This window comes from Dipteris shenzhenensis, chromosome 31, assembly GCF_047967505.1.
Source record: "Dipteris shenzhenensis isolate YYH24624 ecotype China chromosome 31, Dip_SZ_1.0, whole genome shotgun sequence".
In the NCBI taxonomy this organism is placed as follows: domain Eukaryota; kingdom Viridiplantae; phylum Streptophyta; class Polypodiopsida; order Gleicheniales; family Dipteridaceae; genus Dipteris; species Dipteris shenzhenensis.
Window position 1 is genome coordinate 45,012,500 of NC_141626.1, and position 23,146 is coordinate 45,035,645.

General features: G+C 41.9%; 1 protein-coding gene across 1 annotated transcript; it reads right to left on the bottom strand.

The window, feature by feature from the left end:
* Window positions 1–2,027: 2,027 nt before the first annotated feature.
* LOC147881511 (beta-galactosidase 6-like) lies at window positions 2,028–22,703 on the bottom strand. Its single transcript, XM_087402181.1, has 19 exons — window positions 22,286–22,703; window positions 22,032–22,127; window positions 21,829–21,941; window positions 21,559–21,625; window positions 21,327–21,419; window positions 19,595–19,738; window positions 18,060–18,148; window positions 17,234–17,339; window positions 16,999–17,086; window positions 16,282–16,400; window positions 15,143–15,307; window positions 14,745–14,959; window positions 14,304–14,401; window positions 14,022–14,131; window positions 13,703–13,813; window positions 13,235–13,345; window positions 3,119–3,330; window positions 2,695–3,028; window positions 2,028–2,445 (listed from the first exon to the last, which is right to left on the bottom strand). Exons 1-19 carry the CDS (start codon window positions 22,508–22,510, stop codon window positions 2,326–2,328), a joined length of 2,616 nt encoding a protein of 871 aa, XP_087258307.1. The 5' UTR covers window positions 22,511–22,703; the 3' UTR covers window positions 2,028–2,325.
* Window positions 22,704–23,146: the final 443 nt, after the last annotated feature.

Consider the following 23,146-nt stretch of genomic DNA (forward strand, 5'->3'; position numbering starts at 1 on the left):
TCAGTCACTTTGCATAGTGCACTCATATGGCTTGATTTACTACATTACAATCTTCGACACCAGCACATCCGTGCATAGTGCATGTGAATACTATATTGCAACCTGTGACACCTGCACATCACTACACAATGCACTCAACTTACAACACCCATGCTTCTCACACCAGTGGCCTTTGGCCCCTTCGGAAGGGATAGGAGCCCCCCCCCGCAGACAATATGTAAGGAACAAAGAAATTGATATGCATGAAACTGACAATGGCACATTATTTTGTCCACAATTTAGAAGCAATCTTATTGCTTCTACTTTATCACCCTACAATAATAAGCAAAGTTCTTGATTGTTATCTCATAACTGAATTCTAATATTGTAAAAGTCAACATGAACTCAAGCTCATATGGTTGACTCTTAATAGAGTTGTGTATGCAAGGCAATGTGTTTCTACTTATTGGGAGAGAATTTTAGTTTTTCATTGTAAGCCTTGTTAGAATTTTTCCTAGTATTCTTCTTAAGATGCCAACTTGGGCTTCTTTGATTGCTCAGAATATTGGATTGGAATCCAAATCTAGATTGTATGAATTTTTTTTGGGAAGCTATCTAGTTTGAATTTCTCAATATGATGTCGTCATTATCACATGAGAACAAAGTTGGCTTTTGGCTTTTTGTTTGAAATCATATGATATCTTCATTGTCATATGAACATTGTGAAATAACTCCATATGACATGAAATTTTATCAATTCCATTGGCTTGATTGATTAAATTTTGATAAGCATTTTGTTCTCATTGTAATTTTGTGTATAATCCATCATTTTAGTATTTATTACCAAGTATATGAGTTTGATTTAAAGCAATTTATCGAATTATCTCAATCGTCCTCGTCCACCGCTCCAAGACACCCCAAGATGTACTCATGCATGTCTAAATCCAATTTAAAGACACTCAGTACTCTCTCTTGGATGTATGTAATTAGAGACAAATCTAAGAAAGACGCAAGCTGTGAGCTCACTTGTGCAATTCATTTGACTCCATGAAAAAGGTTTCATTGAGTATTGAGTCTTTGGTAATTGTATCTCCACTTTCACATACAATATGTTGTGGTAGCATATGGATCCAACTTGTATATCTAGGTTTGATTGCTAGTTTCCTATAAATGCATTCGAGTGTGTATATTCTCAAGTTCTCTTTAAAGATACAAAGTTGGCTTTCTTGTTTGGGATCATAATGCTAAAAAATGATCCTCTAAGCTCAATTGCACATATTCAATCCATTCAATAGATGTCACATGAATATGGATCACTTCAAGCATTTTGTTCTTTATATCATTTGTGGAATGAACATTATCTTTGAGAGGGCCTAGTATCATCGTTTTGTGCAAAAGATGGTTTGGGTTAATTAAATTAAAAGTGTCTCTTGTTTTTTTCAATATAATCATGCACTCATCGATGAAGTATATTATTGTTTCAAAAGCATCTTTGCAAAAAAGAAAGTGTGTGTGTGTGTGTGTGTGTGTGTGTGTGTGAGATGGATTGGGAGGAGGAGGGGGAGGAGATTTTCTATAATTTCACCCCAAAAAAGAAAAGGTGAATGATATATGAGACCTTCCGAAAATCCAAAAAGACGAATTGGATGCGTAGTGGATATGGTGTGCAAACGGGATGGAGAATGCGGGAGATGATGAATTAAAGAAGGGGGGGGGAGAGAGAGAGAGAGAGAGAGAGAGAAGAAGAAGGGGGGGAGAGACACACAGAGAGAGAGAGAGAGAGAGAGAGAAGGAAGTGTAAGGTGGACCAATCATAAAAAATCAAAGAATTCCTAAAATTCAAATGCCAATTTTGCTTCTTAGAAGTCGGATTCTTGAATAAGACCTACCTCTCTGTGTGAGATTGTGTATATATATAATATAATGTATGTTTTCACGCAAAAAAAGTATATATATATATGAATGTATGTAAGTGCTAGACTCCTCATTGTGCAGACGTATTGGTGGAGACCGCGAATAAAAAAACTCACCCACGCACCGTTACCTGTTAGATACCTTTGACGATACATATCTTTTGGATGTTCTTCTTTATTAAAATGCCTCGTTGTCCTTGATAATCCATCATACAAAGCATGTCATCACAATGGCCTTCCAAGGACGCTGGATTGATGTAGTCGTCCCGATACTTCACATCAGAAGTCACTCGTCCCCTCCAAGGGTTTCCTTTCATATTTTGGTCAATATATTAGCTACTATTTGACGCAAGGGCTGCAAGTGCTTTGCTGCATTATGTTGAGTAGAACGATGCCTGAAAGTTATGTTCGAAAAAAAGCAAAGTCGTTTGTTTCACAGAGTGTAAGAACAAACTGCTTCGACTGCCAAACTTTTCACAATTTTTGCACAGGGGTCCTGATTGAAGGTCTCCCTTGAAACAGTCACGGAGCATTCTTTTTGTCCAATGCATGCCTAAAATAAGCCAACCAGTTGTTGTCAGGAACTCAAAGAGGTCATGGATGAACTTGAAGGGAATCCTACAGCTGGAAGATTCATTATCGATTGTGATAGAAGTGGACAAATGCAATGAAAGTTGTTCAACTACTCGACTGGGGAGCAGCCTTGTATGTGTGCGCTTTTTTTTTTTTTGGGGCGGGGACGGGGGGGGGGGGGAGGAGAGAGCAGATATTTGCGACTTAGTTTAAAGTTAAAGATACTGACCTTCTTAAGGACATAGATTGATCTCATAGCATGGCAACTGCCTTTCCGAAAGCTTCCACATGTTCCTTGTGGATTTCCAAAACTGGCAAATTTAATGCTAGAGATTACTTTTCCAGAGCCACAGCCAATCCTTAATTCAGGTTTAATGTTCCTCCACGATTTAGAATTATTATTCCAGGTTGCGACAGATGCAGGGTACGATTCTGATACGTGGGCACATACTGAAGCAACTGAGCTGGTCAGAAAGAATATCCCACTGGGGTTACCACCGATTTCTTCAAACAACACCAATGTATTGCCAGTTGGCTTCAACCATGATCTAGGAACATGATACCTGTGCACAAGAAACAGGGGATAGAGTGACGAAATAGCCCCAAAAAAGAAAAAGGGAACCCTGAAGCGAAGACAAAAATCTTGGAGGTACCGGCTTTGGGAAGGCTGGCCACAGTTTGTAAAACATTTATTATGACTGTAAGGACCCCGATAATCACATGTACTTGAGCAACCAGTTTGTGGAGAAAGAAGGGTTGGCCAATAACGACCAACACCTTCACCATTGACCCAAGCCCGGCCCTTTCCCATACTCGTCAAGTCCAGTGCAACAGGATCATTTCCTTCAGGAGCATCAAATGTTGTCTATAAAAACACATAATCACCGTTAGACTCAGCCCCCCTTTCCCATTGCTTCTCCCCGCCCCCGCCCCCGCGCCCCCCCCCCTCTCTCTCTCTCTCTCTCTCTGTGCTGTAGATCAACAACACATACATGAGCAGACACTTGTGAAGGGACAGCAGCTCTCTAGATCTGCAAAATGTCGCATGGACAGAAATTGGATTAAACTCCTAATAAACAGAGATACAACCATCATGGTTTAGATCAGTCATGACAAAACGATGGTTCTCAAGTTGAAAATCAGCCAATAAGCCTTAGGTAATCAGAAAAGGGCCAAGAAGAAGCTGGTTTTTGCAAAGCTCACAGTACAACCAAATACTTGATCACTTTATCTAGAAAGCCACATGATGATGTACTCAATTAGCCTTCTTGTCTTACAAGAAACTATCTTTTGTTGAGCCGCAATGCTTAGTTTTATCTAAAACTCTTGGAATTACCACTGTAAAAGATGCTTAAGGGTTCCTCATTGATAGTCTTCGCCTTACCAATCCAAACTCTTCACCACATTTCATCAACAGGGACCGCGATAATAAAATATCACAGCCTTTTCGCAAGAGATAATTAACACTGTAACATCCAAGATGCAAAGCCCACTCCTCAAAGATGCCAACCTTGTAGGCAACTGGACTCCTGATCTTTGAGCTCTCACCTGTATGAGACACCCTCCCATCATGACACCAGGCCACACCCACATGTTCAACTGAGTAGCGCAAAACACCTCAAATGACATACTTCTGAGGGGTCGGCATAGTTGTTAAAAGTATCCACATGCACTCATTTCACTTACTGCTGGCACATGACCAGATGTCTTTTGGAGCGACACACATGCAGTGTGTCTTTGTTTAGTTTTTATAAGTTTCTTACATGTGTGCCTGGCAACTACATTGGGATTTGATTACATGATGTATTGTGAGGTTGGCCTTGTCAGCTCCCTATTCTTTTTACAGATGTCAGACACTCTCTCTCGCTCGCTCTCTCTCGGTTATGAAAAAATGAGAAAAACCTAGAACAGTCATAATCACACTCCAAAATGCTGAAGCAGGGATGAAGGTACTAAGACACAAACAACATCTCAAGGGGCACTCAATCTAGGTGAATGAAGACCTTACCAAAAGTCAATACTCTCAACGAATGGCTGAATGCCAACAAAGTGGCCTTCATCAAAGATGACAAAGCAGTAATAGTGAACAAAGACAGAAAACAAGAGCACGCAGACTAGGGACGCAAGACCCTCAGGATCAAGACATGGAATATAGGCACTGGCTGGTACCCTCATGAAACCTGGGAGCATGAAGGCAATGATACACCAACTCTAGAAGGGTTCACAAACACATCAATCTGGAATAAGAAAGACTACATAGGATGGAGAGGCTTTGGCGGAATACCATGCTACATCAAGATAGGCTGGGACAAGGCAATCGAAATTGTGAAGGCAGACCCAAACAAACAATACATATGGCTGGAAATCAGGAAATGGAAGGGCAAATCTTCCTTGCAGCCTGCTACTTTACACCGCCACAATCCCTCATCTACAAGAAAATGAACATGTATCTAGTGTGGACCCCTTATGCATTTGAGCAAGGACATAGAGGAATACTCCCAGAACAGTGCAATCATGCTAGCAAGAGATTTCAATTCATGAACTTGCTCCAATCAAGCACCAACAATAGTGGAAGGTAGAAACCAACGTGGATGGAAGAACTTGATAAGTAAGAGGAAACAAGAAGCTGGCAAAGAGTCTCGAAAGACTTGGAGAAGCTACCACATGGGGGAGACACTATCACCCTATGTGGACGTTCAGCTTGAAAATATGCAATGGGAGCAAGATCTTTGACAACACAGATGGCAAAACACCCAGAAAGCACCCTACACAAGCTCAAGTGGAAAGGCAGCTGCATACAGTTGAATAACCAGCTAACAGACTCACTCAAAGGGGGAGACAGGCAAGACACAAAATACTATAGGACAATCATGGTAAGCAGCCTGATTGACAAGCTCTATTCACCACACACTCCTCACCTGTCGAGCCCATCAGCACATGGGAGAAATACGAATTAAGTATCGCCACACAGGAAGTTGCACATCCTCTTCGACCAGCCACCAAGAGGATATGACATTACATCAAGGCACAATAAATTCTGGTTGTGCTTGGTCCAACCAGACATGCTCGCAAGCATTCTCAAGGATGCAAACGCATGAACTATTGTTGCTGACAGCTATTTTCAGAGCTGCAACATGTAGTTTTGTCATGGATTCACCTTTGTCCTATAGATCCTATTGGGTCTCCAACGAATATTAATAATATCATGACATGGACTTTGGGACAAGCTGGATTCCAGACGCAACATTCCATTCTTGACCATTAATTCACTCTACATGACATCATCAAGGAGGCAAGATCAAGATCCCAGAAAGTCTATGCTTTCTTTGTAGACTTTTAGGAAGGCCTCTTTGACACAATCCCATGATCCCGCAACGATTAGGTCACTTCAGGAGATAGAGATTCCAAGAGTCATGATCTCAGTGGTGATGAGTTACATGAATCATCTAGAGGGAGAGTACGTGCCCCAAGAGGCCTGTCAGATTAATCAGATTAAGAGCACAATCGGAGTGAAGCAATGATGCCCCCTCTCACCGACATTCTTTGGGCTTTACGTTGATGAGATGACGACCCTCATTGGTCACCTACGAGGCGAGGAATCATTGCTTGATGATCTAATGACACAAATACTATTGTCTGCAGATGACAGTCCTTACATCCTCTTCAGCAATGTTCTGTACACACACTTTTTTTTTTTTGTAATATCCAGTGCTGTATTTATGTGCTCATAAATTTACAAGATGGGAAGTCTCCAAAATGGAGAGTATCCCAAAGATCAGAAATATAAAAAGAAAAGCTCTGTGCAAGAAGCATCTATATCACCCTCATGGCAGGCATCATATAAGGATTGCCGCAACGATGCACGGAAAGATTCATATGACTTGTGAATCTGCCAACCCAAGTATGCCAAATTGTGCTCACTCCAGATTGTCCAAAGAGCCCAATATCTCACCCAAGAGAGAAATAGTGAGTATTGAGACAAAGACCTCATAAATCTGCCAAATAGCCAAAAATGTTTCCCAAATGTGTGACTCCGGAAACGGAGCCAAAGATGATCTGAAATTCTCCCTAGGAGGTTCCTGGAACACAGGCAGTGCCAAAGCAAATGAGAGACAGTCTCTGAAGGAGCCTGACATCTTAAACATGTGGATGGTGCAATGCGACGTTTGGCAAGTGTGACTCCCACTGACAATTTGCCTGACATGCATCTCCAAAGAAAAAGTCTTTGTTTCAAAGGCATTTTACACTTTCATAATATCAGGAGATTCTTCCGCCACCATGAAAGGGGCTTCCTGATATGCCACAGAGTATTGGCATATTGCTGAATCCATGGAGCAGGCTGAAGAAGCCTGTAGGCTTTGATGGAGGTCAGGGCAGGCAGAGGAACAGGATGAGAGCATGTAGCAAAGGGTTGCAATTGCCAATCCATAAGCCTGTGTGTGTCAGCCACAGGGGGAACAAGTAGAAAAGGATGCAACAAATCAGCAATTTTCTTCCATATCAACCGATGGTGCATTCCCAATGCATAGGAAGCAGTGGCCTGGGGAAAGGATAAGACATAGCCCTGATTATCTACCACATCATGTATATATCTAATTCCCAATTTCATGAGATTGTATGCCCGAACAGGTTCCTGTAAAGCAAGTGGAATGTCAAAGATGGCACTCCAATGAATACTTTCTTTCCTCATTGAGTTTGTCCCCAAGCAATTGTCAAGAGCCCATTTGACCTTAGAAAGTACTTATTTCCAATCTAGTATCAGAGCAGTAGAGAAAGGACAGCCAGTTATCTTCCCTACAAATCTCCCAATTACAACCTCCCAATGATCTGTAGTCCAATGACCATAAGCAGAAGTCCTCATGTTGACACACATGGATGCTATCATACAAGTCCATGGCTGTTATTGGCAGAAAAAAGTATGGAGCATAGTCGCCTTCCTTGCAAGTACATGATATCTTATATTGAGGATATTAAGTCCACCATGCATCCTAGGAGAGCACACCATTTCCATTTTCATCAGTCTCAATGCTTTCACAGCTGTTTTTGTCTTCCATAACATCTCCATAGCTTGAGACATAAAGGCTGAAATATCTCTGGAGGACCAATGCAGCAAAGGCAAAAACAACTGGACATAGGACATTACAATGGACTGTACTATTCTGAGCCTGACATGAAGTGGCCAAGTAGAAATTTTCCAGTATTGCCGTTTATGTTGAAGTCTTTGGAAGATCCATTTTAACTGCTGCTTCCTGGTGATATGCCATCCTATAGGATATCCCAAATGTCTGACTACATCTTTGGAATGCACCACCTGACCTGGCCAAAGAATAGAATGCCAGTCACATTGTTTCAAGGGAATCAATAATAAGGTTCTAATGACTAGTAGTTAACTAAATAATCATCTCTTCTCATGGCATCGCCAGTCAAGGTATTTAGATGGACCAACTCCCTCCCTTTCAGTACAGCTTGGATGCACCGTTCCCCTTGATCCCACAAGATTAGATCAACCGTATCGTACAGTTGGATCTACTCCAATTCCATAAGTCACAAAGTTGGGGAGTCGAAGCGATAAGACAGATGCAGGTATCGTTCCATCAACTGAGAATCGACGCAGGGAGACCTACAAGAACACCCAAAGAGCAGCGGATCCGTAGGCTGTGCACATCGCAGGAGGTGGACAAAGTTTAAAAGAAAGAAAATTTAGGAAGACCAAAGGGTCTGTGAGATTTAAACAACTTTACACAACGAAATAAGGAGTGGAGCCTCTAAGAGGACATCAACACCCATGATGAATACAAAAAAACCCATAATCATAACGATAATAATACAGAGAGAACTCTCTGAGCTAGTGGCGAGGATGGGGGTTGGTGGCACAGTGGTGATCATCAGGAAGCTGGCTGAGATGTCAAGCCTAAGAGGGGATCAACGATGTGCGAGGTTGCTGTGGCAACATAAAACCTATGTGTGGTCCGTTGTGGTCTGCTAGCTATGGCTCTGCGACGAACAAGTGCAAAAAAGGACAGTATGCGTGTCATGCTTGTAGGAAGAGAGGGCATCTAGCCAGGGATGATCAATTCAAGACCAAATCTAAGAACTAGGATTTGATGTTAGATACATATTCGACTCACTCTGGTGGTTGGAAGATAGCTATTGCCCGAGATCTGTAGGTTGGACTAAATTTCTAGCACTAGTTATTATAGATCCCCCACGAGTCATAGCCAGTAAGGGAATGTGGACAGGGGTGTGGGTTGATAACGGTTCCAATCAACTGAAAGTCTGGTAGGAAAAACAAGGTTGTGGAGCTATGGACCAGATGTTTTCAGAGTTTATTTCTTGACATCATAGAGACTATGGATGTGGTGTGTTTTGGAGTTTGTTGTTTGAGGTTCCTATATGCAATGTGTTCATCAGAAGATTAGATCGTGGCATGTCCCACAGATCTTCATACCCACATTGGGAGCTTAGTGCAAATTGGCATGGGAAATGTCAACTAAGGACATCTCATTTTCTATTTGAGGTGGCATTATGGCTCGAGGATCAAGTATATTTGGTGCTCTCCCCACGGTGAGCTACTAAAGGGTCCATGGTTGCATCTTCATCAGCTTGCTTCTCAGAGCATTGTCACCACGCTAATTATGAGCTATAGAGAGGGTGCTAGAGTATGGAATCTCATAGTGAGAGAGGGTTGGATTGTGGTGTGCCCACTTAAAGAGGATAGGTTAGGGTGGCCGAAATAGGCTAGGTTATGTGGCTAGTAGCTGATTTGGGAGCCCAAACTTGGCCTTAACCAAGATAGGTTACCCAACCTGATTGGTCAAGTTAGTTCGACCTAGCCCAACCCTATTTGGTTCTCGTCAACCAACCTAGCTGGTTGGGTTAGGGTTGACCTGTTTGTTGGTCCAATGGCCAACCAATTCCGGCCCATAAAAGGCTCCCCCCCCTCCATTTTCCACTCATAGTCTCACACAGTCCTCTCCTTGGAGCATTCTCTCTCTTAGTCAGCCCCCATGGCTGTGCTTGTATCCAAAGATATAAATACAGTTGCTATAGGCTATCTCTTGTGTCTACCTTTCTTTCTCTATCTTTATCACATGCTTTCACACGTGCACAAATCTCACAATAATGTCCATGTGCTCACAAAGTTTGATATCATCTGTGTGGTAAGACATCCATACGTTCTAGTTTTTTTATCATGCACCATGCATAAGTTCTCTAAAATATGCATTATTATACTTCTACCATAATGTGTATGTATATGATGGGTGCAATACTTTGCAAGGGTCTTAATATGAGTAAGATCCATGTGCTTGCAAGGTTTGATGTGATTTGGATATCATTTGTACGGATGATGAGAGAGCCCTCCTTGGCAACCTTTTTCTACTTGCCTCAATCATCCACATTTGCTAATCCTATGAGCTCCACCCCACCCCAAGGTTAGTGTTGCCGGTGGAGGGTATGCAGATGCCACTCGTGGACTTGAAAAGACTCTCCAATCTAGCCCTTCAAGCATTTGCTCTAGTCAGTCTAGCTAGCGATTGCAGAGCAATCAAAAAGGAAGGTAAAGATAGATCTCAAAACATGTTCGAAAAATGTTAGGGAGTAACCCAAACCACTCACACTCTCTATCTCTCATATGCACTTGTTTTGTATTTTTTTTCACAGTTTCTCCCATTTACACATCGTAGAGGTGTGATAGACAATGTATGAGCATTATGTATTTCAAGTTTAAGTCTTACAAGCCTTTATGGGCTTTCACAAATGTTTACAAGCCTTTATGGGCTTTCACAAATGTTCAATCTCTTTCTCTCTCTCTCACCCGGTGAGCTTTCAATAAAACTCAGCTTCTACAGAGATCACCACCTGCAGATCTTTCGATCTCCCTGGCTATACTCGATCCATCTTCCACATGCATTACAGATCTCAATTGGATTCCGAGTATCCTCTATATCAAGACGGGATGAAGAGAGACCACCCCATGAATCTGCACTTTATGTGGCATGCATGAGGCTGACACAAAGGAGCACTTTGCCATCAACACCCTGTGCACTGTGAGATTTGTATCTTGATCAATGACGTGTGGCGACATCCCTCTTCAAGGCCCAACAACATAGAGACGGACTCCTATGAGTGCAGAGAGTGACCGCTAGAATCCAACAGAGGACAATCACACATTTCTTCCCTAGTGATTTGAGCCACATGATGTAGCTAGGACGCATAAGCATGACAAGCCTCAAGTTGACCCTCACATGAAGACTACACACACGCACACACACATATCCTCTCTGGGCGAGACAAACCACTGGAGTGATGGTAGCGCTCAAGTTGACCGTCACATGAGGACTATAGACATCTCCTCTTTACTCTTTGATTGGGGGGGACAGACCAGTGGAGTGATGGTAGTGTTCATCAAACGATGAGCTACCTTTCGGAATTACAGAGAAGGGAGAGGGGGCCAGACATACTGATCAAGCTGAGCGCCATCAGCGCTCTATTATTGATTTGCTTCCTTGACAGTGCCAATCCTCACCAGATCCAGAGCCCACTATCCGCTGAATGGTCAACTGATCGAACGGCCAATTGACGGGGACTTCCCTCCCCTTTCTCTCCCTCAGCCAATGTGGTGTATCTCTCTATGTATTCTCATTTTAGGCATCAGTCTTGGGCGTGGATGGCATACTTACCAAGGAACTTCCAAAACATTCAAATGCCGTTCTCAAAATTGAAGATATTTCGGAACGGTCTGAAACGTTCACATTGTTTGGAACTCCGAAGAATGTCATTCTGACGTACTTGAATGTTTTCTGAAACGCATTCCCTGGCATTTTTGTGTCTAGGGCCACAAGACGGGGGGTAAAGTGCCAATGCAATGCCAAAACGGCACTTTTTGTTGTCGCTCCAGCCTCTAGGGCCTTCATCTCCGCCTTGCCCTCCTCTCAGCCCTCTCTCATCCCATCCTTAGTCCTCTCGGCCCCTCCTCTCAGCCCCCACACAAGTCGTACAGTTGAGTCCCAGCTAACGCTTTGAGCCTACATCATAAGCTTGATTACTCTATCCAACTTAGCAGTGAGCTAAGCCTTCATAAGCCATCTCCTAAACATGAATGATCAATGACCCCTTTGGCGGCGAAGCTGGTGTTGGCACCAAAGTCACATGCACCGATGGCCACGATCCACCAAAGGTAGATCCTGTTGGAAGTATAGATATAATGCCCCACTTGTAAATTCCCAAATGAGGAGAGCTGAGGGCTTGACGCCTGCATAATATTGTGATGGACCAGTACGGCTGACGCTGCCATGTGGGCAGCAAGATGGCTGCCACATGGCAGCAGAAAGGGTTCCTTCTTCTCAATATTTTAGGGCAGCCCAATGGGCCCACCAGTGACAACATTTAAGGTCTAGCTAGGAGGCTGGAAAGAGCCCAGCCACGATCCCAACAAAGGTGTGCAAAAGTAAGGGGTTTTATAGGTCCCAGTAAAGGCACTTGGTCGACCTGCTCAGGTCAGCCAAAAGGGCTGTAAAACTGGTTGGCAACCAGGTCGGGTCAAACAGACCGGTCAGCCAGATCTGGCCTTTGGTCGAGTGGTACAGCAACGTGCAGGGGCATTGACAGTACGTCTGTGTATTCTCTCTCTCTCTCTCTCTCCCACAAATCCTGAAAGTGTTTACTTCTTCTAAGTGCACAGTCTGAAGTGATATATGTGAGTGTTGTGCTTTGGCAAATATCTTCCGCATTTAGATGTCTTGTTTTCTCAGTTGGGGACTGCAAGGATATTCATCTACACGTTCCATTAGCTCTGCTATTTCGAGACAAGTGTAGGTACGTTTTTCAACACAAATATGCTCAAAGGCAGGCATTGAGTGTATACTAGTAAGTATAGATCTGTAAAAGTTTTAAAAAATCATATTTTGATAAATTTGCATGTGATTTGATGCTGTATCATGTGACGTGGTATTCTCGTTCGAGGTCCACGTTCTCCAAACCCGAAACATTTCCATTTCAGCATCGAACATTCTCGAAAGGTTCCTGTTCCCTAGTAACTACGGTGGATGGCTGCTTTAGTGGCCCCACCTCTTAGCGTTTATTGTATCTGGTCGATCCAATCTCATAGACCCTTCAGCCTTTCAAAGACGTTAATAAACACTCTCTCTCTCTCTCTCTCTCTCTCTCTCTCTCTCTCTTTTCCAAATACTATGGCTTCTTTTCAAAGACTTTCAAACAAGTACCCATATTGTATAGTTTCGACTTTGTCCAACCTTCAAAAATGCGTAACAAAAATTCTTGATTGAAGCAGCATTCCCACAGTTCACCTCGAAGTTACACCCTTGTACTCTATATTTCAACTTCTTTCCCTCCACAAAAGGTCCTTAACTTATCCATTTCCAAGAGATTAAATTTCCCAACATCTTTACCATGCCGTTAAGAGATTTAACATAATGGGACCCCTCGAATCTCAATGGGAATGCACACTTCTGTTAAAATCCCTAACTAGTCTTTCTTAACTAGTAGTGGGAATAGGCCTTTCGTAATACAAATGTTTTTTCTGATACATTGTTGTGTTTACACTACAAGACTCCGGCATGTCTATTTGCTCTTTTATTCCATTTTTGTGTCACAAAGCCTTTGAGTCATTTTGATTCTCGAACATGCCAATCACTCCTCTTTTCTTCTTACATATTAATGATCATGCATGTATATATTTCAAAAAGAAAGATAAATGAAATAGTTCTAGTCCCAGAAACAGTTCTATAATGGATAGAGGTCTTTCTTACTTTATACCAAACAAGTGGTTTATTTTGAGGTGTTTCCCCAGTGGAAGTCCACTCGCCACTGGAGCCCCCTGTTTCTGAATAAAGAGTCATTTGCTCACCTTGCAATCCAATCTGAAACACAGCAACATAATTATCATCATATACACAAATATGGTATGTGGGTAACTACAAGCACAGAGAAGCAAGCAAGAATACTTTTTTATTCAATTTAGCATGGGAGTAGTGTTGACCTAGTCACAAAATAAAAGTGCTACCTATATATTATCATAATCTAATATTTGGGGGGAAACACAAATTTGTGGTTACTGTCTCATTTGATTATTGAGGACTTAAATGCCAGGGTGTAATGCCCTCAATAGCGAATTTCATAATAAACAAGTTGCACCATCTCAACACTTGGTTGTGAATGTACATGTGCGTGAGAAGGGAGAGAGAGAGAGAGAGAGAGAGAGAGAGAGAGAGAGACACCTGATATGTCCACACTTGCGATGACAAATCCCGTGTTCCACTTGCTAATCCTTTTAGTAGCACAGGACCATTGATTCCTGCACCCCATGTGTCAAAGAAAGCTCCATAATTCTGCAATAATACAAAAAATATAAGAGTTACTCATTTTGAAGCGAGCTCTAGAAATGGATATTGTTGACTGTACTTTCGTGATGATTCCATCTCAGGTCACATTTATGATGTTAGGAACATACATGTCAACTATGCAGACGGCATTCACATGTTAAGAATACAAAATTTTCAAGTCTGTGCAAATTCTCTATCTCATAGACTTTGTTACCTGCAAACCAACAGTCATACTCAAAATGGCAATATCATTGTGCCCTGATGTTAAGCTCACTGGAATTTCCACCTGAAACCCTGAGCTTGTAGAACTGCCAAAACCACTCCCTGCAATTCCCATGTTCACCACATTTAGCATTTGTTTGAGCTAAGCCTATTAAACGTGGAAACACACCACAATTCCTTGGAAGTTGCAACAAGGTCGGACGATTTTAGTGCCGATCAGTTCAACAGCAAGTATGCCACATTCCAAATCACGGTGGTGCATAAGCTATATCACCTGAAAGCTTCCCATTGACAAAAAGATGCAAGGCATGACCCAGGAAATTGATTGAAAGGGTTAAATTCCCATCGCCATTTAGATCAGCCAAGTCCACACTGCATAATACATTGAGAGAGGCATACAAGGATAAATTAACTGCCCTGCAAGATGTTCTATACACTTCATGCCTGAGAGAGTCCAACATGTAGATTCTGAACACACTAATAAGACAGGAACTTGACTCCTACATACAAAAACATACTGTATTTCAGACTTATTTCGTTTTTAATAAGCAGGCAATGCGGGCAAATATTCTTGAAAAGCAATCAAAAAATTGGTATTCTTCTTACAAATCTAAGTTGCAGTCACAATTTACTATTTTCCAGTGTTACTGCGTGTTAAATATGGATGTTGGTTGTAATGCATGCATCGAATCAGCATCATCCAGCCTCTATGTACCTTGTTGAGTACCACAAATAGTCACTGACATCCTCGGTCGTGCTGATTTGTTCTAAAAAATATGAAGCAGTAAAGGAATCATTCCCAACAACCCCAGTTGGTTCTTGGTGTGTCTCCCATGCTGACCCTGATAATACATTACCACTCAGCTGTGGTGCATTGTATTCTACTGCTTCTATAGAATTTGTTGTCATTTTTGAGGTTTGTGCAGTGATCTGTAAAACCATAACATGTTTTGTTGGCAATGTGGACAAATGCCTTCATAGTGTATGACATATATTGTTGGCGATTATGAAAATAAGCTGCTTGTAAATGCAGAACACTAGATGGAAACCTGTACTAGCAATATGAATACAGTGTGCATTTAATGAGATCTTGATAGCCAAATTAAATCAAACCTGTGCAGTGTTGTACACAACATTTTTGCAGTCAGGTAATATACTGACAGACCAAGCAGGCAGCTGGTAAGATTGACCGTTGTAATGGACAGTTGCATCTGAATTCTCATCAAAGTTTGCAAGAAATGCTACACAAGTATCTCCTCCATTGGTATAAACATGGCCCTGCATTGCCAGCCATGTCAGAAAATATCTCCACTTGATAAATGTATATACTCACAGAACTACACTACATTATCTGTTCTCTTGGCACTTTAAGAATGGAAAGGGCAGGGCCATTGTATGCAACATGCTTGATGAACAAAAACATGCTATCATATTCGGGTGTACTTGCAAGGTACCCCTACTATATGAATGAGGATGTTACGCCAAAACAACAAGAAGAGGGAAGAAAATTGTACGAGGCTCGCAGGAACCAAATCAAAACCAAGACAGGGACAGCGTAGGAAGACACGGTCTATAGGACCCAATTCAAGGCCGGTACTTGTTTTGAGAACTGTAGAGGTTAATCTGTGGCGCAAAGCAGCGGGTTTACACTACATAAACAAAGACGCTGGTGTCATATTTCTGGCAGAAACTTGGGAGCATGATGTGTGTCGCATTCCAGGCCTTGAAGGTTATCATGTGTATTCCGTTTGGCGGCCTTACAGAAATGAAGCTGAAAAATCATTGGTCACCATTTACGAGATATTTTCGGTTGAAGTTTGAGTATTATTGTGCACACATCAATCCCAGTTCCCTGTATGCACATATCTATAAGCAAGGTGCCTTTTTGAGCGACCCATTATTGGGTATCATGAACAGATGTTCTTCCTACAAGATCAAGCTGGGGTTGTAACTCTGAGAAAATATGACTGCTTGATACATTGACTGTACCAGGCAAGGATGGACGAGTATTTCTAGTAGATGGGATAATAATGGATGACTATTCTATAGGAAGCCCCTATGTACTTCTGCTCAATGCTTCTGGCAGTTTACAAGAAGTCTTGTTTTCTATCCTAGTATGCCCTTCTTACTGGACTGACTTGAGCATAGCCTTGAAGCATGTTGATTATGAGTTAACTCACCGGGAAAAAAAAATCTGTGTGTGACAGGTCATATTATCCAAAAAAAGAATTTGCGGAAACACATGGATTTACCTCCTGGTTAGAGCCAAGCGCTATTCTTGTAGGGTCTTGAAGAATAAGAGCAGGCTCACAAAGTTTAATCGCCTGATGTAAGTCCTTTAGATGACCCCACTTGGGCTGCCTGACATTCCCTGGTAATGTCACATTCCATGTAGAACATCAAGCCAGTTGCTGATGAGTTGAATTCATAGTTGCTCAAGACCAAAAAGGTATTGAAATAGACAAGAAGAAATCGTGCAAAGGTTTACCAGTTTACAATGTGGCTACTATAATCTTTCATGAAAAAAAGTGCAGATTCAAGATCAAAAGGTACATGTTACTCATATATACCTCGAAATCAAGGTGATTCAAGCATTTTCATCTGAAGCTATATGGTCTATACCTGTATTTTAGCTGATAGGCTTATATTTGTTACAATTCTAGAACATGAATTTCAGATGCCGCCTTACTTAGGATGAGTGACCTAATACAAACAGGCAGACGGAGTCCAGACTAGTGTTTTTTCTTATAGCTTTTAGAGGACCTTCCTTTTCTTCTATATTCTCAATCACCTCGCATGTTTGCAATTGAAAAGTTGAGCAGAGGTAGGCGTTTCATACATAAACGTTGAGATCAGTCATTTGAGATGTTAGTGTCAAAGGTACAACAGAAAATATTTATCCCTATGCATGTGTGGATGGATTCGATGCACTCGTATATGTATGGGAATACGAGACAGAGAACACACACCATATTCATCTACAGGAGCATCGTAGTCATAGCTTGTTGTTATAAAAGGACCCCCTGTTGTACGCTCAAAATTAGTCCCGCCATAGTACTGCCATCATTTGATTTTCCAAAGTAAGCAATCCTACTCATAGATTATTGTTATTCAAATGAAATATGTGCCAAAATGTGTGATTCATTACTATATCAAAAAGTCTCTCAACCACTGAATTCGTGAGGCCTTTTTCATTAGCAATACCATATAGTAATTTTGAAATGTCCCCCCTCTCTGATAAAACCTTGCCACAGCAAATGCAACATCTTCAGCAGCACGGTGTGGTTGTAACCCACCAAAAGTTTGAAACCTGGCATCATCAGTCATCCAACATAGCCACTAGAAATATTAAATTTCAAAGCTCAGTACACAATCAGGACTTAAAAGACAATTTATCAGTTTAAGAAAGTGTTTATTAGTGATAACTGCAGCTCAAGAGTGACAAAAGTATTAAAAAATCCTCACAATGAAACCATCCTATAAAGGCCTGGAAGCTTCCTATAATGTCTTCAATAGAAGGAGGTATTAAGCGACGCACTTTCAAGTTAAAAAGTGAAAACGTCACATTATCGTGTGACTATCAGTAAAGAAGAAAAAGGCAACAATTCGAAACCTTGGGAAACAATTTGCAACTTCTCTGAAAATTAGTAGCCAACCTCAGAAAGAAATTGCAAACCGTCGAGACTCGAGAACTCATTTTAGTCTATTCTGCCCCCTATTGTTTCATATGTTATTTACTTATTCTTTATAAATTAAGGAAAGGGTGACAATTTGAAACCTTGGGAAACAATCATGACTTCTGTGGAGATTAGTAGCCAACCTCATAAAGGAATTCTAGGAAGCTCTGATAAAGCTAATTTTAGTCAGCTCGGCCTGATATTGCTTCAATGTTATCTACTAATTCCTCATTACAACATCAGATATATATTACCTAGACAAAATATTTTCATTCCTGTATGTGTTCCATTTAGCAGAGCTGTAGCCAACAGAATATTTATTGTAAGAAGCTTTAAGGATGAAATATACATACCATCCACTCCAATTTTCAGTCCACATTGCAGGTTTTATATTGGAATTTGGAGTAAATCCATCACAGTAGAATCCATTACAAGTGTTTATCTGCAAAGAAAGTGAATAATGCAGATGAGGCACGGATGGCTTCCTTGCATGCAAAAGCCGATAAGAACACTGAATGGAGGAATATAACAAACTTTAAAAAGGCATGCATGCAAACAAGCAATCAAAATTCTTGCATGTTCATCAGGTGAGACGTAACTCGTTGTATAGACACATGTTTTTTTCTTCTCGACTTTTAAACCATTGTTCGGCAATAAATTAACTTTTGTGGTGAATTACAGACTGTGACTACAAAGTGGCTGAAGTGTACACCATGCCACACTGTGTACACTTTATTTGTATGGCTTAAGCACCCCCATGGCACCAAGGAAATGAATAGCCCTGAGCAGAAGGTTGCCACTAGCCACTGCAGACAATTAGAATAGGACAATTCCCCATCATTGACTGGCTCGGTATCCTTACATTACTAGGACAGCAGATGGTTCCCACATGGCATAGCAGCCTTGGCAAAGCATATACCTAGATGAATCCAGGAACATGGCATAGCAGCCTTGGCAAAGCAGCCAACAAACAAGAGCAGGTGTGATGCCCACCTCCTCAACCAATGAGCTTCAAATATTGAAATCAACCGTGTGTTTTCCAACATACAAATTGATGGTCCTTTATTTTAAAGGAAAATACCAATTCTGTTTAAAATTCCAGCTGATAATATAGCTGAAAGAGTGAACTTTTAGTATGGGTGGCTGTCATTGGCACTACGCCCCACTGACATGGCTATAAGCAAGCTACTGGATTCCTTTCCACTCACTGTCTTGTCCCTTTCTATGACTCATGGCAGAAAGATATGCGACCAAGACGAAGTATTTTCTTTCTAGTTTTGTCCTAAATATGGGATATGCAGCCTGTGGAATCAGTGCTGTCAACATAATCCCATTGGTCTTGAAAGCACAAGAATTTTCACCATGCAGTGCTATGTATTGCTATCACTAGTTTCAAGCTTGACTTATTCATATTGGCCAAGAAGTGTCCAACCATGATAAGAATCTGTTCGTTTTTACATAGATTGATCTTGCTTTGTGCTGTTCGTACTTTCTCAATCTTGCCATTGCAAACAATACATTCAACTCTGCACATTCGCTATGCATTGTAGAAAGAATGTTAAGACTCCACAATCACAATTCATATTGCATGAAAGCTTGGAAATCATCTTGAAGCATACCATCTGCTTCTATATAATATTCATAATAAGATCAAGTTCTCTTGAAGAGGTTAAAGCTGGATAGGTAATCAAAAACCCCTAGTATATGATTTTTCAGATATTTTACAAAATTCCAGTTATTTTGCAACTTCAATAGCATAAACCTTGACCTAGCATCACTCCTTGAAATGGGTTCGTTCCTTGAAAATAGGATACAAAACGAGTCATCACGTATCTACTGTACTGCATGCCAATATTCACTTGAGCCTAGGGCTTGCAGGAAACCTTACAACAGGATCTGGAGCATCAGCCTGTTGACACATAATCCAAGGTACGCCTGTGTTGAGTCCAACCGCCATGTTTGCTGCCCACTTTGTGTAGGCTTTGCCACGTGCTCCGTAGCTATCAGCTACATTGCCATATTCATTCTCTATCTGTCAAAAAGCCAACTAGTCAAATTTTGTAAATCGCACTCAATCTATGTCAATTTGATGAAACGTAAATCACCTAATAATTACAATAATTTACAGCACGACATTAATATTGACAATGCAAACGTTACAGAAACTTGTTTTCACCATTTTTATCCCAGCAACAATAGGTTCCCCGACATAGAAAATTTTCTTAATGCAGTGATTGGGGACTAAGACACGGCAAGGCTCATCCGAGCAGCTCTTGCTGCAAAGCCCTTTCTGCCAGCCTTCAGGCCTCATCTGAGAAGCGCTTGCTATAGAGTCCTTTCTACCAACCTCCAGGTCCAGCTCTTGCTGCAGAGCCCTTTCTGCCAGCCTCCAGCAACCATCCTCTCGTGCACTGCACAGTCTTCCTCCGTGCTTTCTTCCAAAACTTTGGGCAACACTATGAAATCCACTAATACAATGAATTTTGAACCCTGTTCCTTTGCATCCACTAATTCTCACTTATAACTCAGCTGTCTCTTCCAAATAAGAAGAGCATATTGAATGACTGCATCTCATTCCCATAAATAGTCAGCTTCTCAGCATTAGTCTTGGCCTTCTTTTTAAGCGATATGAAACCGAACATGCCAGTAACTTCTATATTTGGTGTGTAGAAAATACCCATAAAGTTTTTCTCAAAAAGATGAAGAGTAGTATTTTCTCAAGGTACAGCTAGAAAGCAATTATATTAGAGTCGATTCTCATCCAACCTCCCAATTTGAATGTGAGATAAAAAATATTTCTGAAAATGACTGCCAACCTTTCCGTCACCCCAATGTACTCATGCATGATGTGGGGATAAACTAACACTTTAGTAATCAGGACTATGTATTGTAAATTCACGAACTATGACCACCTTACGTAGGATATGTATACTAATTACCGCAGAAACGATCATTGACAACGACCAATGCTAATTAGCTAAATCCATACGTCTTTTGCCGAAACAATGCATTGTGAGCATGCAAGCTCGTATCACAACTCGTATTCTCAGCATATGAGAATATGAGTTAAGCATGCAAGCTCGTATCACAACTCGAGAATATGAGTTGTGATGCCTGAGGATAGATCTCGTTAGTATAGGTTTGTCTTTAGCGCATCCTTCGTTAGTATGTGGCCCTCTATCTTGCCGGATTCTGCCTCAAGCTACGAAAAACCAAGACATTGGACATGTCCCCTATCATAATGTCGCCATCCAAAAAGTCATTATTGCGAATATTCACATCGGAGACGCTCCATCCACACTGCAGCCAGGATTCGAACAGCAGACACCTTTGTCCACAAAGTAGGATCATTGATCAATGAAAATTTGCTCCACGTGCATGAACTGCATTTTTTGCAGTTTGGATGCTTATAATTCACTGCAACACAGACCGCATTCCTAGTGTCGGACATACTTTGCAGGGAGTTGCATTACTGGAGCTGGGCGGTTTTCACGTCCTTAGGAATTCACTTGTAAGCTAAAATGCTACCAGTCATGAAATCAATTTTCAACATATGTACAAAGGCAACGCTAGGACATTCGATTATTAGAAGTATGGAGAAGCACGCATTGAATGCGTACCTGTGCCATAATAATAGGACCTCCCTGCCAGTAAAAGAGTTGTTGTTCCTTCATCATCTCCACAATTTTTGAGGTGAATTTTTGCATTTCTGTCTGGAAGCCATACACATAAGATCAAAAGACGAGTGGGTTTAAAGCTAGAAAGAGACTTCGGAAATGTGGCAAGGCTCACGGCGAGAATAGAGCATGTGCACGCACGATGGTTGCAATCTCAGAACAGATAAAAGCATACCTTGAAAGGCTCGTTGTCAGTGCGAAATTCGATTCCTGGAAGAAAGTGGAGCCACACCGGAAATCCTCTGCATCACAAATGCAAGGTGGGAGCCTGGCTTTACTTCATTAATTGCACACCAGCAGGGCCTTTTGTAAGCATTCATATGTAGACTTGTAATTGTTCTTGCTCAAGGATGGTGTTGATACTGTTTTAGTGAGGTCTTCTAGCCCAAGAATGGGGGGGGTGTGTGTGTGTGTGTGTGTGAGTGTGAGAGAGAGAGAGAGAGACCCATAGTTCCATTCAGCGCACGCATAAGGTCCAATGCGTAAATTTACGTAGAGGCCATCCTGATGCACCAGCTTAAGAAAGCGGACCAGATCGTATCGTCCTTCAAAATTGTACTGCAAGATCACAAATTCAAAAGATGATCACCCACATTTCGACGTTCACTTTGAAAATCACCGTCGGACGTATAGACTTTGGAGCAGTACCGTTCCCTGCGTGGGCTCGTGCATGTTCCAAAATACGTAAGTCTGAATGACATTGAGTCCACCGTCTTTAGCTTTAGCTATGAGGTCTGGCCACATCTGTTGCATAGGCAGACCACAGGAAAGAGTGAGATGCGTTTCAAATTACCACTCGGTTTTCTTCGGCTTGAAGCGATGGTGTACGACGCTGCTGATGTTGGAATGACGAGTGAATGAAACAGCATATATCGAAGGAGGAAGAAGATGCAGGTGGATACTTCGGGTGTGCTGCGGGGGTAATGTATCGATCCTGAGATGAGAACTCTCCGCTGGCCATCGATCACTAAGGCTCGATGATCGTAGGTTACATTCCCAGCATTCGCTTGGCCACAGTCGTAGCAAGCGACCCACATCAAGCCCAGGAACAGCCAACTGATTGATCTCCAGGGCATGCTTTCGTCCTTCAGCTCATGTGCGCGCGTACAAGAATCGTTTCCTTTCATTCTGCACGTCGACTGAATTTCGAAAGGATAGTGCTACTTGCGACTCCGAACTTGGAAGTTGCACTTGTGGCAAGTTGATGCAATTATAGAGTGTAGCACACGCGCAGTGTTTGAAAATTGGAAATGGTGAATCGTGATGCACCGATGAAGTGATGCTACTGCAGCGTCGATAATTCGCGGGAAGAAAATGCTACAACTGACATCGCCACCGTGCGGGCGGCGGTTGATGCCTTCGTTTTCAGTACTCCGATTCTGGACGCCCGTTACGGCACGGCGGACTCCTCATCAAGCGCTCAAGCGGCTCAAATGTCATGAGTTAAAATACGAATCACACGCAGTCGAGTAACTGCAGCTCGTAAATTCACGGGAAGAAATGCTACAACCGATAAGGACGGGAAGCAATGCATCGCCATGCTTTCCGTGCTCGTTACGGCGGAGTTAGAGTCACGTAAGTCCTCCAGTCCTCGACTGTTTTTGCCGGGCTCATGAGTCATGATTCGTGAAAGCTGAGCCGCTTGAGCAGTGAGCTTACTGTTGATTGTCATTATTCCTTGTCCTCTCCACCTACGCGCATATCCTTTCACCTACACGCACTGCCACCCGTACTCCGCACGGCATTCACTTAGATGCATGCTG